The 13,019-nt window shown below is 42.5% G+C and overlaps 1 protein-coding gene across 8 annotated transcripts in view; it reads right to left on the bottom strand.

Moving 5' to 3' along the window:
- The window catches only part of MNAT1 (MNAT1 component of CDK activating kinase), a 253,495-nt gene that overhangs the window by 239,134 nt on the left and 1,342 nt on the right, over positions 1–13,019 (bottom strand). For 6 of the 8 annotated variants that reach the window (XM_065548876.2, XM_005561431.4, XM_065548877.1 and 3 more), the window contains exon 1: positions 1,427–1,618. The exons of the other annotated variants lie outside the window; for them this stretch is intronic. In XM_065548876.2, the coding sequence (XP_065404948.1) occupies positions 1,427–1,515 (89 nt within the window). In that variant the 5' untranslated portion in view covers positions 1,516–1,618. Of the gene's footprint in view, positions 1–1,426; positions 1,619–13,019 lie in introns of those variants that run through there. 8 annotated transcript variants of the gene reach the window in all.

Raw genomic sequence — 13,019 nt, 5'->3', positions numbered from 1 at the left:
CTTCTGGTAAATTACATTTAGTTAGCATCCTTCCCAAAAAAATAAACTCTCTTTCCTGTTCCACTTTCCTGTTTCCACTATAACAAACCTGATAAAGAAAAATGGAGAGAAATTGAACGAAATCTCTCTAAAAACAGTCTATCTACAGTGTTTTCCACATAGAATTCCCTTTTCCATGCATTCTTCTTGATTACTTTTACCTTACTTCTAATCTTAAACCATTCAATCACAGCTCTACTATACTTCCTTTGCAGAGTAAAGCAAAGGAAAATAAAGATTAGAAAAGTTAAGTAAGCTAATAAATCCCATATAATAATTATAGCTACAGCTAATCATGTAATTTATGCTTAGCTAAAGACCCTGTCATTGCTCTACGTTTTTGTCAGCATTTGGGGATTGGGAGGAGACCTTGTCTACACACTGTAGATTATCCATTATTTTTTGCCTCCAATAAACCTCAAAGAAACTACAGGAATATGTGCTCACCATTACATGGCACCTTTTTATCCCAAAGTGCTTTCTAGAACCACCTTCACTAAACCACATCTGACAAGAAATCTGGCAAGAAACACTTTGACCAATTCCTGTTTCAAAATACACAAACTCAACCTCCCTCCTTCTACCCCCTTCCCTTGAAAATGGGCGTTCTAAAGTCAGACTTCCTGGGTTCCAGTTCTCTCAAGGCCCACTTAATAAGGGCCCTTGAGCAGTCTCGATTTCCTTCCCTGTGAAATGGAAATACCAGTACCTACTTCATGGGACTGTTGTAGGAATGAACTGAGATAATTCATGGTAAGGCGCTTAGAACACTGCCTGGCACAAAATGTGCACTCAAATGCCAGCCATTATTATATCTTCAAAATTAACTACCTAGAGTCCGGGTTTTCTTCATTTTAATGATGGGAGTCTAACCGAACTCCATCAGGACAAGTGGGCATACACATGGGGTTTTTTAATTAACTCATACAATAAATAGCAGCAGTATATACTCAAGCAAATTTTAAGTTTTCATAGCACTTTCGCACTTTTTCAATAAAAACATTTCATATGAAATAAACCCTCCAATCCCCCACGCTTTTAATCAGCGATGTCTAGAGCCCAATAAACACCACAAAGCCTGGAAATACAGTCGGGATACTACTCATTGGCTATGGAGGAGGGAACCTGACAAACTGCTGGGAGCCACACTGAGAACCCGCAGTTCAAAGCATGCCAGAGCCGCTCGGGGCTAGCGGCTACCGTCCATTTAAAGCCACAACGCCGTCTTTTCCCATTTCCTCACCAATGTTGAAACTTCAACACCACCAAACTTCTTCAACAACACCAACGCCCTTTGCTCCCACTAAAACGAGGCCTAGCATCTCCCGGCCCTCTCCTCCCACCCAGCACGTCTCTCCCCCAGGGAATCCACTGCCGCCCAACTCACAGAGTGTGTCCGCACACATTCACCATCAGCTTCAAGGAAGGGTTCCGATATTTGGTGGTCTTACACCGAGGGCAACCCTGATCATCCATGGCGGTTTCCCTCCTACAGACTCCCCCGGGCGCCTGCTTCAGCCACAGCCACCTTACAAGCCCCCTCAGACGCCACCAAGCAGGTTCCTACCAACAGGCGCTTGGCAGAGATGGTCCCTTCGCGAAAGAGCACCGGCCAGGGGCGAGGCGCTGCAACACAAACGTTCCGGCAGTCAGTTCCCCGGTCTTGCATCTAGAGTTTGGTCTTAGCCTTCCGTAAAGCAACTTAATACCTTGAATTTGACAGGGGAACTTTTAAAATGGCAAATTAAACACAAATCCGTGTCTCCACGCACCCAGTTGCGTTTTTCAAGGTACTGTGTCACAATTAGGAAGATAAATTCCATCTTGTTCTGTCTGGAAACATTCCCATGATTTCAAAGATTTATGAGCAGAGTACTTATTTTCTTTTGGACCACTTAATAGCCTGTGCTTTATACTTCTTTATAATTGCATAGTCATGTAAGCTCGGCTGATAATATGCATTCGCAGATATAAAATTTGAAAAAGCTATCTACTCCCCCATCAGACAGTATTTATTTCCCCAAATACCTAGGATAAAATCACATAAGAATACATGGCCGGGCGCGGTGGCTCAAGCCTGTAATCCCAGCACTTTGGGAGGCCGAGACGGGTGGATCACGAGGTCAGGAGATCGAGACCATCCTGGCTAACACGGTGAAACCCTGTCTCTACTAAAAAATACAAAAAACTAGCCGGGCGCGGTGGCGGGCGCCTGTAGTCCCAGCTACTCGGGAGGCTGAGGCAGGAGAATGGCGTGAACCCGGGAGGCGGAGCTTGCGGTGAGCTGAGATCCGGCCACTGCACTCCAGCCTGGGCGACAGAGCGAGACTCCGTCTCAAAAAAAAAAAAAAAATACATACAGAAGAATTTAGTTCAGCAATTCCAAGATCTGATAGCCTAAATATCTATGTAAATTGTAAACCATGTTCATCACATTTATCAAGAAGGCAAATTGAAGTCTGTAAACAGCTCTATTAAATAATAAACTTTCCCACTGTAAAGGACACATCTTATTCATCTCCAAAATAAAGATTTGTTGATATTTAATAAGTAGACTAAGTGAAGAATTAATGAATGACTATCAAACAATAGTGTAATGTGAAAATTTTAGTGTCATTTTTGTAACCACCTTCACCTGACCCAAACTCCATCAGAAGGCAATATGAAAACAAGATTTTTGGCCGGGCGCGGTGGCTCAAGCCTGTAATCCCAGCACTTTGGGAGGCCGAGACGGGCGGATCATGAGGTCAGGAGATCGAGACCATCCTGGCTAACACGGTGAAACCCCGTCTCTACTAAAAAATACAAAAAACTAGCCGGGCGAAGTGGCGGGTGCCTGTAGTCCCAGCTACTGGGGAGGCTGAGGCAGGAGAATGGCGAACCCGAGAGGAGGAGCTTGCAGTGGGCTGAGATCCGGCCACTGCACTCCAGCCTGGGTGACAGAGCAAGACTCCGTCTCAAAAAAAAAAAAAAGAAAAAGAAAACAAGATTTTTCAACTAATCTTATACAATGAATATGAGCTATATGCATTTATAGTAATTTTAATTCATCATAGAACTTGTGTTCTTTTCAATAAAAACATAAAAAGGAACATTCCAACTCACATTTTTAAACAGTGAACCTGGTAGGCAACCCAAAACCCAATACAGTTGGGATTTCCATGGGTATGGAGAGGGACGCTGACAAACAGCTGGATACCACACCCAGGAACGAGCAGATCAAAGCAGGCTGTGACAGAGCTTTACATTAGTATGAAGACATCAAGGATTCATCTAGTAAATAAACCATATCATCTCTTTGATCATCATATTGTTCCTCAACAGGAGTTAACCAAACGTAAACTTACTAAAATAGGTAACACAAAATTCTATGCTACTATGCTGACCTGGAGGCTTATTATGCTGCTGCTATTGTCTTATTGAAAGACCACATCCAGACCAGTTACATGATTCAGAGTGAAGCTCTTCAAGAACAAAGGCCACTCTAGTACCTTTATATTTCAACAGAACAGGAAACTTATGTTGAAAGAATGTTATATGTGCAAATAAAATTTGTAGCCAATACTACATTGAGGTCATCCACTCAGATGGCATTATAGTTTAATGCCACTAGGACAGTTTTTGTTTGTTTGCTTGTTTGTTTTGAAACAGGGTCTCCTGTTGCCCAGGCTGGAGTGTAGTGGCCCGATCATAATTCATAGCAGCCTTGAACTCCTAGGCTCAAGTCATCCTCCCACCTCAGCCTTCTAAGTAGCTGGGACTACAGGTGCTAGCCACCAGTCCCAGCTAATGTTTTTTTGTTTTTTTTTTTTAAGAAATGGGATCTCACATGTTGCCCAGGCTGGTCTTGAATTCCTGGGCTCAAGCAGTCCTCATACCTCAGGCTCCCAAAGTGCTGGGATTACAGGCATGAGCTACCATGCCCAGCTATCCAGGACAGTTTTAATTATGTCTTTGAAGATGAGACCCCAACCACATTGTGAAGTGAATTGCTTTTCCTTTCTCCCGAAACTTAAGATTAAGGCAAAGAAAGCACTAAAGATTGTGAGAAGTAGCATTGCTACAAGCTTTATCCTTTTCCTAGGTGGGAAACTACTAACTTGGAAGGATAGTAGCAACAGCTGACTTGGAAATCTGTCAGATAAGCTTTACTTATGGACCTAAAGACAGTAGAAAATAGCACTTACAGATTTGGTCTCTAGTACCAAGAGAGTTGAATTCAAGTGCTGGCTTTATCACATGATTTATATGACCTCAAGCCTCAGTTTTCCCAATTCTAAGTTCAGGATAGTACTTGTAAAGAATAAAAGATACTTCATTTAAAGTACATAGCATAAAGTAAGAGCTTAGTAACTGCTGGCCATTATTAATAGTAGCATTAGTATAGTGGCAGTAGTATTATCTAAAAGAGGCGGGATAATACAATAACAAGAGCCCAACCTTCTTTTACATCAGTCAGACCTGTGTTTGAAGCAAATTTCCAATCCTCCCTTACCTCAGTTTCCTTCCTGCATATAATACACTTCATTAAATTGCTGTAATATTTAAATTACATGACATAGACATATATAAAGGCCCTACTATATTAGGGCCTCATACATTACAGAAACTCTGAAATGCACATCATTATCACTGGTGGGGGTCAATAACATGGAATGGTCAGAGCTTTGAGGCGGAAAGCACTGACAGCACCAGGTTCTTAATTAAAATGGAACCTCAGCCTGTGTAGAAAACCACCAAACTCAAGTTTCCTACATTTCTTTTTTTTTTTTTAGGAGAAAATAATTTGTCATCCATAATATATAATTTTGAAAGATTAAAAACACATGCATCTCAACACAAATTTTATTTAGGTTCTTTTTTTTTATTATTATACTTTAAGTTCCAGGGTACATGTGCACAATATGCAGGTTTGTTACATATGTATACATGTGCCGTTTTGATTTAGTGTACCCATTAACTCATCATTAAGTATTAAGTATTTCTCCTAATGCTATCCCTCCCCCATCTCCCCATCCCATGACAGGCCCCGGTGTGTGATATTCCCTGCCCTATGTCCAAGTGTTCTCAGTGTTCAGTTCCCACCTACGAGTGAGAACATGTGGTGTTTGGTTTTCTGTCCTTGCGATAGTTTTCTCAGAATGATGGTTTCCAGTTTCATCCATGTCGCTACAAAGGACATGAACTCATCCTTTTTTATGGCTGCATAGTATTCCATGGTATATTTGTGCCACATTTTCTTAATCCAGTCTATCATTGATGGACATTTGTGTTGGTTCCAACTCTTTGCTATTGTGAATAGTGCCGCAATAAACATACATGTGCATGTGTCTTTATAGAAGCATGATTTATAATCCTTTGAGTATATACCCAGTAATGGGATGGCTGAGTCAAATGGTATTTCTAGTTCTAGATCCTTGAGGAATCGCCACACTATCTTCCACAATGGTTGAACTAGTTTACACTTCCACCAACAATGTAAAAGCATTCCTATTTCTCCACATCCTCTCCAGCACCTGTTGTTTCCTGACTTTTTAATGATCGTCATTCTAACTGGAGTGAGATGGTATCTCATTGTGGTTTTGATTTCCATTTCTCTGATGACCAGTGGTGATGAGCATTTTTTCATGTGTCTATTGGCAGCATGAATGTTTTCTTTTGAAAAGTGTCTGTTCATATCCTTTGCCCACTTTTTGATGGGGTTGTTTGATTTTTTCTTGTAAATTGGTTTAAGTTCTTTGTAGATCCTGGATATTAGCCCTTTGTCAGATGAGTAGATTGAAAAAATTTTCTCCCACTCTGTAGGTTGCCTGTTCACTCTGACGGTAGTTTCTTTTGCCGTGCAGAAGCTCTTTGGTTTAATTAGATCCCATTTGTCAATTTTGGCTTTTGTTGCCATTGCTTTTGGTGTTTTAGTCATGAAGTCCTTGCCCATGCCTATGTCCTGAATGGTATTGCCTAGGTTTTCTTCTAGGGTTTTTATGGTTTTAGGTCTAACATTTAAGTCTTTAATCCATCTTGAATTAATTTTTGTATAAGGTGTAAGGAAGGGATCCAGTTTCAGCTTTCTACATATAGCTAGCCAGTTTTCCCAGTAGCATTTATTAAATAGGGAATCCTTTTCCCATTTCTTTTTTTTTTTTTTTTGTCAGGTTTGTCAAAGATCAGATGGTTGTAGATGTGTGGCGTTATTTCTGAGGCCTCTGTTCTGTTCCATTGGTCCATACGTTTCTGAAGACAGCTGAATCCCAAAAGTGGAAAAATTGAGGCCTTTATTTCTCTTCCCAAGTCTGCTCATCCTCTAGCATTCCTACCTCAGTTAACAGTAGATTCTATGGGAATGGGACAGTGTTTCTCAAATGCAGACCTTCTTTTCCAGCCCCAAGGCTATGGATCCAGGTTGTGCTTCACTCATCAGAAGAGGATACTTACTCTTTTCTCCCTTTACTAAGGATAGCATCTCTGCCCCACTTCTTTTGGGAAATAGTCCCCCACCCCACATGTATGTGGTTCTGCTAGGTCTGCTGATCACAATGCTTGCCCCCGGCACAGGGGTTGGCATGATACCTTTATTGGCTGTGAACTTCCTCAGGAACCAGAAACTCCAGTTGAACTGGCCTAGGCAAAACGTTGAATTTCTTGGATCACAATACCAAACAATGTGAAGAGCAGGAGTGCAGCTGGCTGGACTTGAAGACCTGCTATCCCATTTCACTTGCCTCTGTCTTTCTCATCAGTTTAGTTTTCAAAGGAGCTTTCTCCAAAACCTTGGAAACATGGCTCCCAGTAGCTCCCAGCTCACATTTTACAGTTTCATCAAAGAGGCTCTGCTGCTTTTCCCTTACTGCCAATATGAACAATTCTTCCCTAGGCCAGTTCAAGTGTCTCTGGTTCCTGGGGAAATTCATATCACCATAAAAAAGTAAGAGGGCTGCTATGCTTGGGAGATGACTAGAGTCTGGCATTCAGTCTCTGCCAGGACGTCTTCTCTCCACTGTAGCCCATATGACTCACTAGGTCACTCTCCATCTCACCCACTGCTTATCAGTGTCCTAAACATGCAGATACCTTGGTCACTGAGAATCCCCAAGCATTATATCTAAGATTCCCTCTACTAGTCTTACTTTATTCTTCCAGTACAAGTTTGAAAACCCCCAGCAAAAGATTGAGTGTTTTGGGGCAAGTGCACAACCTGGGTCATCAATGGTGGCCATGATATGACACACAGACATCACCACTGTATGTCCCACAGCAAACAGCATTTAATTCAAAGTCCTTCATAATTTGTCTCCAACATGCCTTTTAAGCTAATATCCCACATTTACATACAACCCACACTCCAGACGCACTGGATTATTCTCTATTTCAGAAATATACCACACACCTTCATGGCTCCATGCTTTTCTCATTCTGTTTCCTCTGCTTCTCATTAACCTTTATCCTTGTCCTCTCAAAATTATTGTCCTTAAAGACCCAGCTAAAAACTCACTCCCAATTGCCCTCCTCCTCTCAAAATCAGACTCTTTATCCTCACCAATCCCATATCCTGTATTGTTACTTATCAATGTCTTATCTCCCCCACAAAATTTTAAGCTCCTCAGGAACAGAGACCTCAATATATTTATCTTTCTATCCTTTGGTACCAAACACAGTGCCTTGAACTTAGGGCTCAATAAGTGTTTGGCAAATAAATGATCCTTCAGAAATATTCACTACATATCATCAACCATCACTAAATAATAATGGATGGGAGATAACTTTAGAACCTAATTTCTCTAATACACTGATAGTACCAGTACACATGCTTTTTGTTTTCCCCTGGGACAGGGTCTCACTCTGTGTCCAGGCTAGAGCTCAGTGGCATGATCACGGCTCACTGCAGCCCTGTCTCAGGTAATCCTCCCACCTCAGCCTCACATGTAGCTAGGACTACAGGTGAGTGCCACCACACCCAGCTAATTTTTGTATTTTTTGTAGAGATGGGGTTTCACCATGTTAACCCAGGATGGTCTCGAACTCTTGGGCTCAAGCAATCCATCCACCTGGGCCTCCCAAAGTGCTGGGATTACAGGTGTGAGCCACCACACCCAGCCCAAACTCACTGATGAAAGAAGAAATCTCCATTCTTGATGGCAAAACCATCAAATATATTCAAGCAGAGTGTAAGATTTTGTGCTGCACCAGATTTTCTTCAATATACTAAAATGGCCAAAGATTTTTACCTACACTCCTCACTATCTTCAAGCTAGAAGGAAAAGATACATAAACAAGCAGCTTGGGCCGGGCGCGGTGGCTCACGCCTGTAATCCCAGCACTTTGGGAGGCCAAGGCGGGCAGATCACGAGGTCAGGAGATCAAGACCATCCTGGCTAACATGGTGAAACCCCATCTCTACTAAAAATACAAAAAAAATTAGCCGGGTATGGTGGCAGGCACCTGTAGTCCCAGCTACTCGGGAGGCTGAGGCAGGAGAATGGCGTGAACCCGGGAGGCGGAGCTTGCAGTGAGCTGAGATGCGCCACTGCACTCCAGCCTGGGCAACAGAAGGAGACTCCAACTCAAAAAAAAAAAAAACAAGCAGCTTGGTTTTCTTCTCTTCACTCTCACACAATCCCAGCCTCAATCCTGTTTTTCCAAATCACAACACAGATAGATTTTTATTTTTATTTTAGATTCAGGGGGTACATGTCTAGGTTTGTTACATGGATATACTGCACCATGTTGAGGTTTAAGCTTCTACTGAACCCTTCAACCAAATAGTGAACATAGTACCCAATAGGTAGTTTTTCAACCCTTGACCCCCTTTGTCCCTCCCACCAATTTTGGAGTCCCCAGTGTCTGCTGTTCCCATTTTTATGTCCATGTGTACCCAATGTTTAGCTCCTACCTTCTTCCCCCACCCCCCCCCATCATCCAGGCAGCAGCGTCAAACTCCTGGACGCAAGCAATCCTTCCGCCAGGTAGCTGCAACTACAAACGCTCACCACCATGCCCAGCTAATTTTTTTAATTTTTTTGTAGAGACAGGGTCTCACTATGTTGCCCAGGCTGTTCACAAACTCCTAGCCTCAAGCTATCCTCCCAGATTGGCCTCCCAAAGCACTGGGATTACAGGCATGAGCCATTACACCCGGCCTAGCTCCCACTTATAAATAACATGCGGTATTTGGTTTTCTGTTTTTGCATTAATTCACTTAAGACAACAGCTTCCCACAGCAACCATGTTTCTACAAAAGACATGATTTCATTCTTTTTTATAGCTGTGTAGTATTCCATGAACAACACAGTTTTAGACAGCATATCAGTACAACAGACAATGTTCACAGCATGGCACACATAGGAAATAGAAGCAAGTATTCATCTATTTTACAACCCATTTGACAAAACCAGTGCTCTGAGATAAACTCTACACACCCTCAGGTCTAGTATTCCATTCTAATGTAACTGACCATGTTTGAGTCTACTTTGAATTGCTGGCAGAATGAGCTCTGAGTGTCAACCGACTACAGGACCCTGGATCTTGGTGTGGATTTCACAGCTGGTCCTACTGGAGGTATGGAATACCAATGTAGCTAGCTACAGGCTACAGATGTCATAAAAAGCCACTGTTGCTTCTATATAATCTGTTGAACTTGATGCTCTAGAGGCAAATATACAGAAGACATGCAGAAGCCCAATAAGTGGTTTTCCAAGTCAATGCACTATATTTGGTTGATAATAATTCTGAAGCAGACTCCTGTGACCTGGTTTGGGATGGCCCTAAACACAGCCAAAGGAATTTTAGTAGGCATGCACAACTAAAAAGTCTCCTACTTTGCAATATCAGGAAGAAGATAACAAACATTTACCAAGGATTAATTAATCACCAGGTGCTTTCTGGCACATCTTATCTCATTTAATCCTCACAACAACTTAGTCTACTTTTTATAGTCAAGTAGCTAATAAATGGCAGAGCTAGGATTAAACCTGTGTCTATCTATTTGATCCTCAAATCCACATCCTTTCCACTAAACCACACCATATCCTGTCTACTTTGTTCTGACAAATGTGCTTTAAAATTTCAAGGAATTAAATGCAACGTGGTCTCCTGGATTGGATCATAAGACAGAAAACAGACATTAATGGAAAAAAAAAACAACTGGTGAAATTCAAATAAAGTCTAGAGGTTAGTTAATAAAAATGTGCCAATGTTAATTTGTTTAGATAAATATATCATTATAATGTAAGATGTTAAAATTAAAGGGAACTAGGTGAAAGGAAGTAGAAACTCTACTATTTTGGTAACTTTTCTGTAAATCAAAATCATTCCAAAATAAAAAATATTTTTTAAAAAAAATTTGGCCAGGTGTGGTGGCTCATGCCTGTAATCCCAGCCCTCTGGGATACTGAGGTGGGCGGATCACTTGAGGTCAGGAATTCAAGACAAGCCTGGCCAACATGGTGAAACCCCATATCTACTAAAAATACAAAAATTAGCTGGGTGTGGTGGCAGGGGCCTGTAATCCCAGCTACTCGAGAGGCTGATGCAGGAGAATCACTTGAACCCAGGAGGCGGAGGTTGCAGTGAGCTGAGATCATACCACTGCACTCCAGCCTGGGCATCAGAGAGAGACCCTGTCTCAAACAAAAACAAACAAACAAGCAAACAAAAGTTCAAGGAAGTTCTGAATCGGCCGGGCGCGGTGGCTCAAGCCTGTAATCCCAGCACTTTGGGAGGCCGAGAGGGGCGGATCACAAGGTCAGGAGATCGAGACCATCCTGGCTAACATGGTGAAACCCCGTCTCTACTAAAAATACAAAAAACTAGCCGGGCGAGGTGGCGGGCGCCTGTAGTCCCAGCTACTCCGGAGGCTGAGGCAGGAGAATGGCGTGAACCCGGGAGGCGGAGCTTGCAGTGAGCTGAGACCCGGCCACTGCACTCCAGCCTGGGCGACAAAGCGAGACTCCGTCTCAAAAAAAAAAAAAAAAAAAAAAAAGGAAGTTCTGAATCTCAGTTATTGTCCTGAAGCTTGGTACGTAACTAGATATTTCCAGTGGCGTAGAAACACATGGTCTTGGCCGGGCATGGTGGCTCACGCCTGTGATCCCAGCACTTTGGGAGGCTGAGGCGGGCGGATCACAAGGTCAGGAGATGGAGACCATCCTGGCTAACATGGTGAAACCCCATCTCTACTAAAAATATAAAAAATTAGCCACGCATGGTGGCATGGGCCTGTAGTCCCAGCTACTCAGGAGGCTGAGGCAGGAGAATTGCTTGAACCTGGGAGGCAGAGGTTGCAGTGAGCTGAGATGACGCCACTGCACTCCAGCCTGAGCAACAGAGTGAGACTTCATCTCAAAAAAATAAACAAATAAAAAATATGGTCTTTTCTGTTATTATAAATTTTAAATCTACCAGAGATGTCAACATATTAGGGCAATGCAAAAACAAGTTAAATCCTACATCAAATGACATCTTGGTTGACCAGCAACAAAATAAAGCCTGTCTACAAAAAAAGAAAATCTCACCAAGTTTATCATGACAGTAGGTGACCTAGACAGCTGCTTTGTAATATGCTGAAGTAGGCAGATATGAGTAGCTGGGAAGCAGACACAATACAAGGCCACCCTGAAGTAAAGGTTAGGATGATGTCATTAAACTGTTGAATTTTGAGAGGCTGAGGTGGGCAGATCACGAGGTCAGGAGATCGAGATCATCCTGGCTAACACAGTGAAACCCCGTCTCTACTAAAAAAATACAAAAAATTAGCCGGGTTTGGTGGCGGGCACCTGTAGTCCCAGCTACTTGGGAGGCTGAGGCAGGAGAATGGCACAAACTTGGCAGACGGAGCTTGCAGTGAACCGAGATCGCGCCACTGCACTCCAGCCTGAGTGACAGAGCGAGACTCCGTCTCAAAAAAAAAAAAAAAAAAAAAGAGTTGAATTTTGAGAAAGAGCAGCAGCAGGCAAACCCAACTGACCTACAGTAATCAAAGAAGCAGAAATGGATTATCCTTTTTGGAATTAAGATCTCGTGCAAATTACAAAGGAAAGAGACACAACTGCAAACAACAAAAGACTCTACCCCCACTTCAGCATCAAACCAGAGGGCAATCTTCCATCTGTCTATGCTGTGGAAAAGGGCTTCTGATCCTGCACTGATCTAGATGACACCCGCACATACAGTGTTTCTAGTCTATCGTCTTTAAAAAAAAACTATTCATATACTTACATTAAAAATGTTCATGTAGAAAACTTAAATTTCCATATCATTAGTATAATTTAAAGCTTAGATCTCTTCCACACGACTCATCCAGGATAAACATATGGTTTAATATTCTACATGTTTAATTATATCATGTTCAACTCAGTTGGGTTGCCAACCCTCCATGTGGCTTAAGGTTAAGTACATTTTTTGAAGGCTTCTTGTTTTTGTCTTCTCAGTGGGCTATTTATGCTGCTAATTATAAGGTTTTCAAGCATTTTTCCCCCTTTGGAATTTTAATTTACTTTAAATGCTTGCCCCTTAGAACATTTCCTAGTGTTATTTTATTTTTGACCCTTTCGAATACAAAATCCTTGATAAAGACATCCAAAAAGAGGGGGAATGGGGAACAGGGAGATAGTGGGGGGCTTCTGAATTGTCCTCTTAAGTTTTGTCATCTAGATGCTGAGGGTGGTCTCTTTGTTAAAAATTTATCTAGACCTTAAGGACACACAATTAATATTCCCTCTGGAATCGTAGGGCCTCTCTTTGAAAGAGTTGTCCAGTTTTCAGGCCACATTAGGTAATTTCCCGCCCAGGAGCGTGGTTTGGAAAGAATGTCGGTGTTTTCCTTCAGGTATAGGTGCCTGGGGGTCAGGGGGAGAGGGAAAGGCAAGGGGTGGAGTGGGAGGCGGGTGATCGACAGGGATAGAAACGGTGTCTCCTCCTCCCCCTGAATGCGAAATAGCCAATGAGGTGGCTCGGCCGGGCCGGCCCGGCCGCCACTGCCATATAGT

This window comes from Macaca fascicularis, chromosome 7, assembly GCF_037993035.2.
Source record: "Macaca fascicularis isolate 582-1 chromosome 7, T2T-MFA8v1.1".
NCBI classification, from domain to species: Eukaryota; Metazoa; Chordata; class Mammalia; order Primates; family Cercopithecidae; genus Macaca; species Macaca fascicularis.
This window is presented reverse-complemented; position numbering and strand designations above follow the sequence as displayed.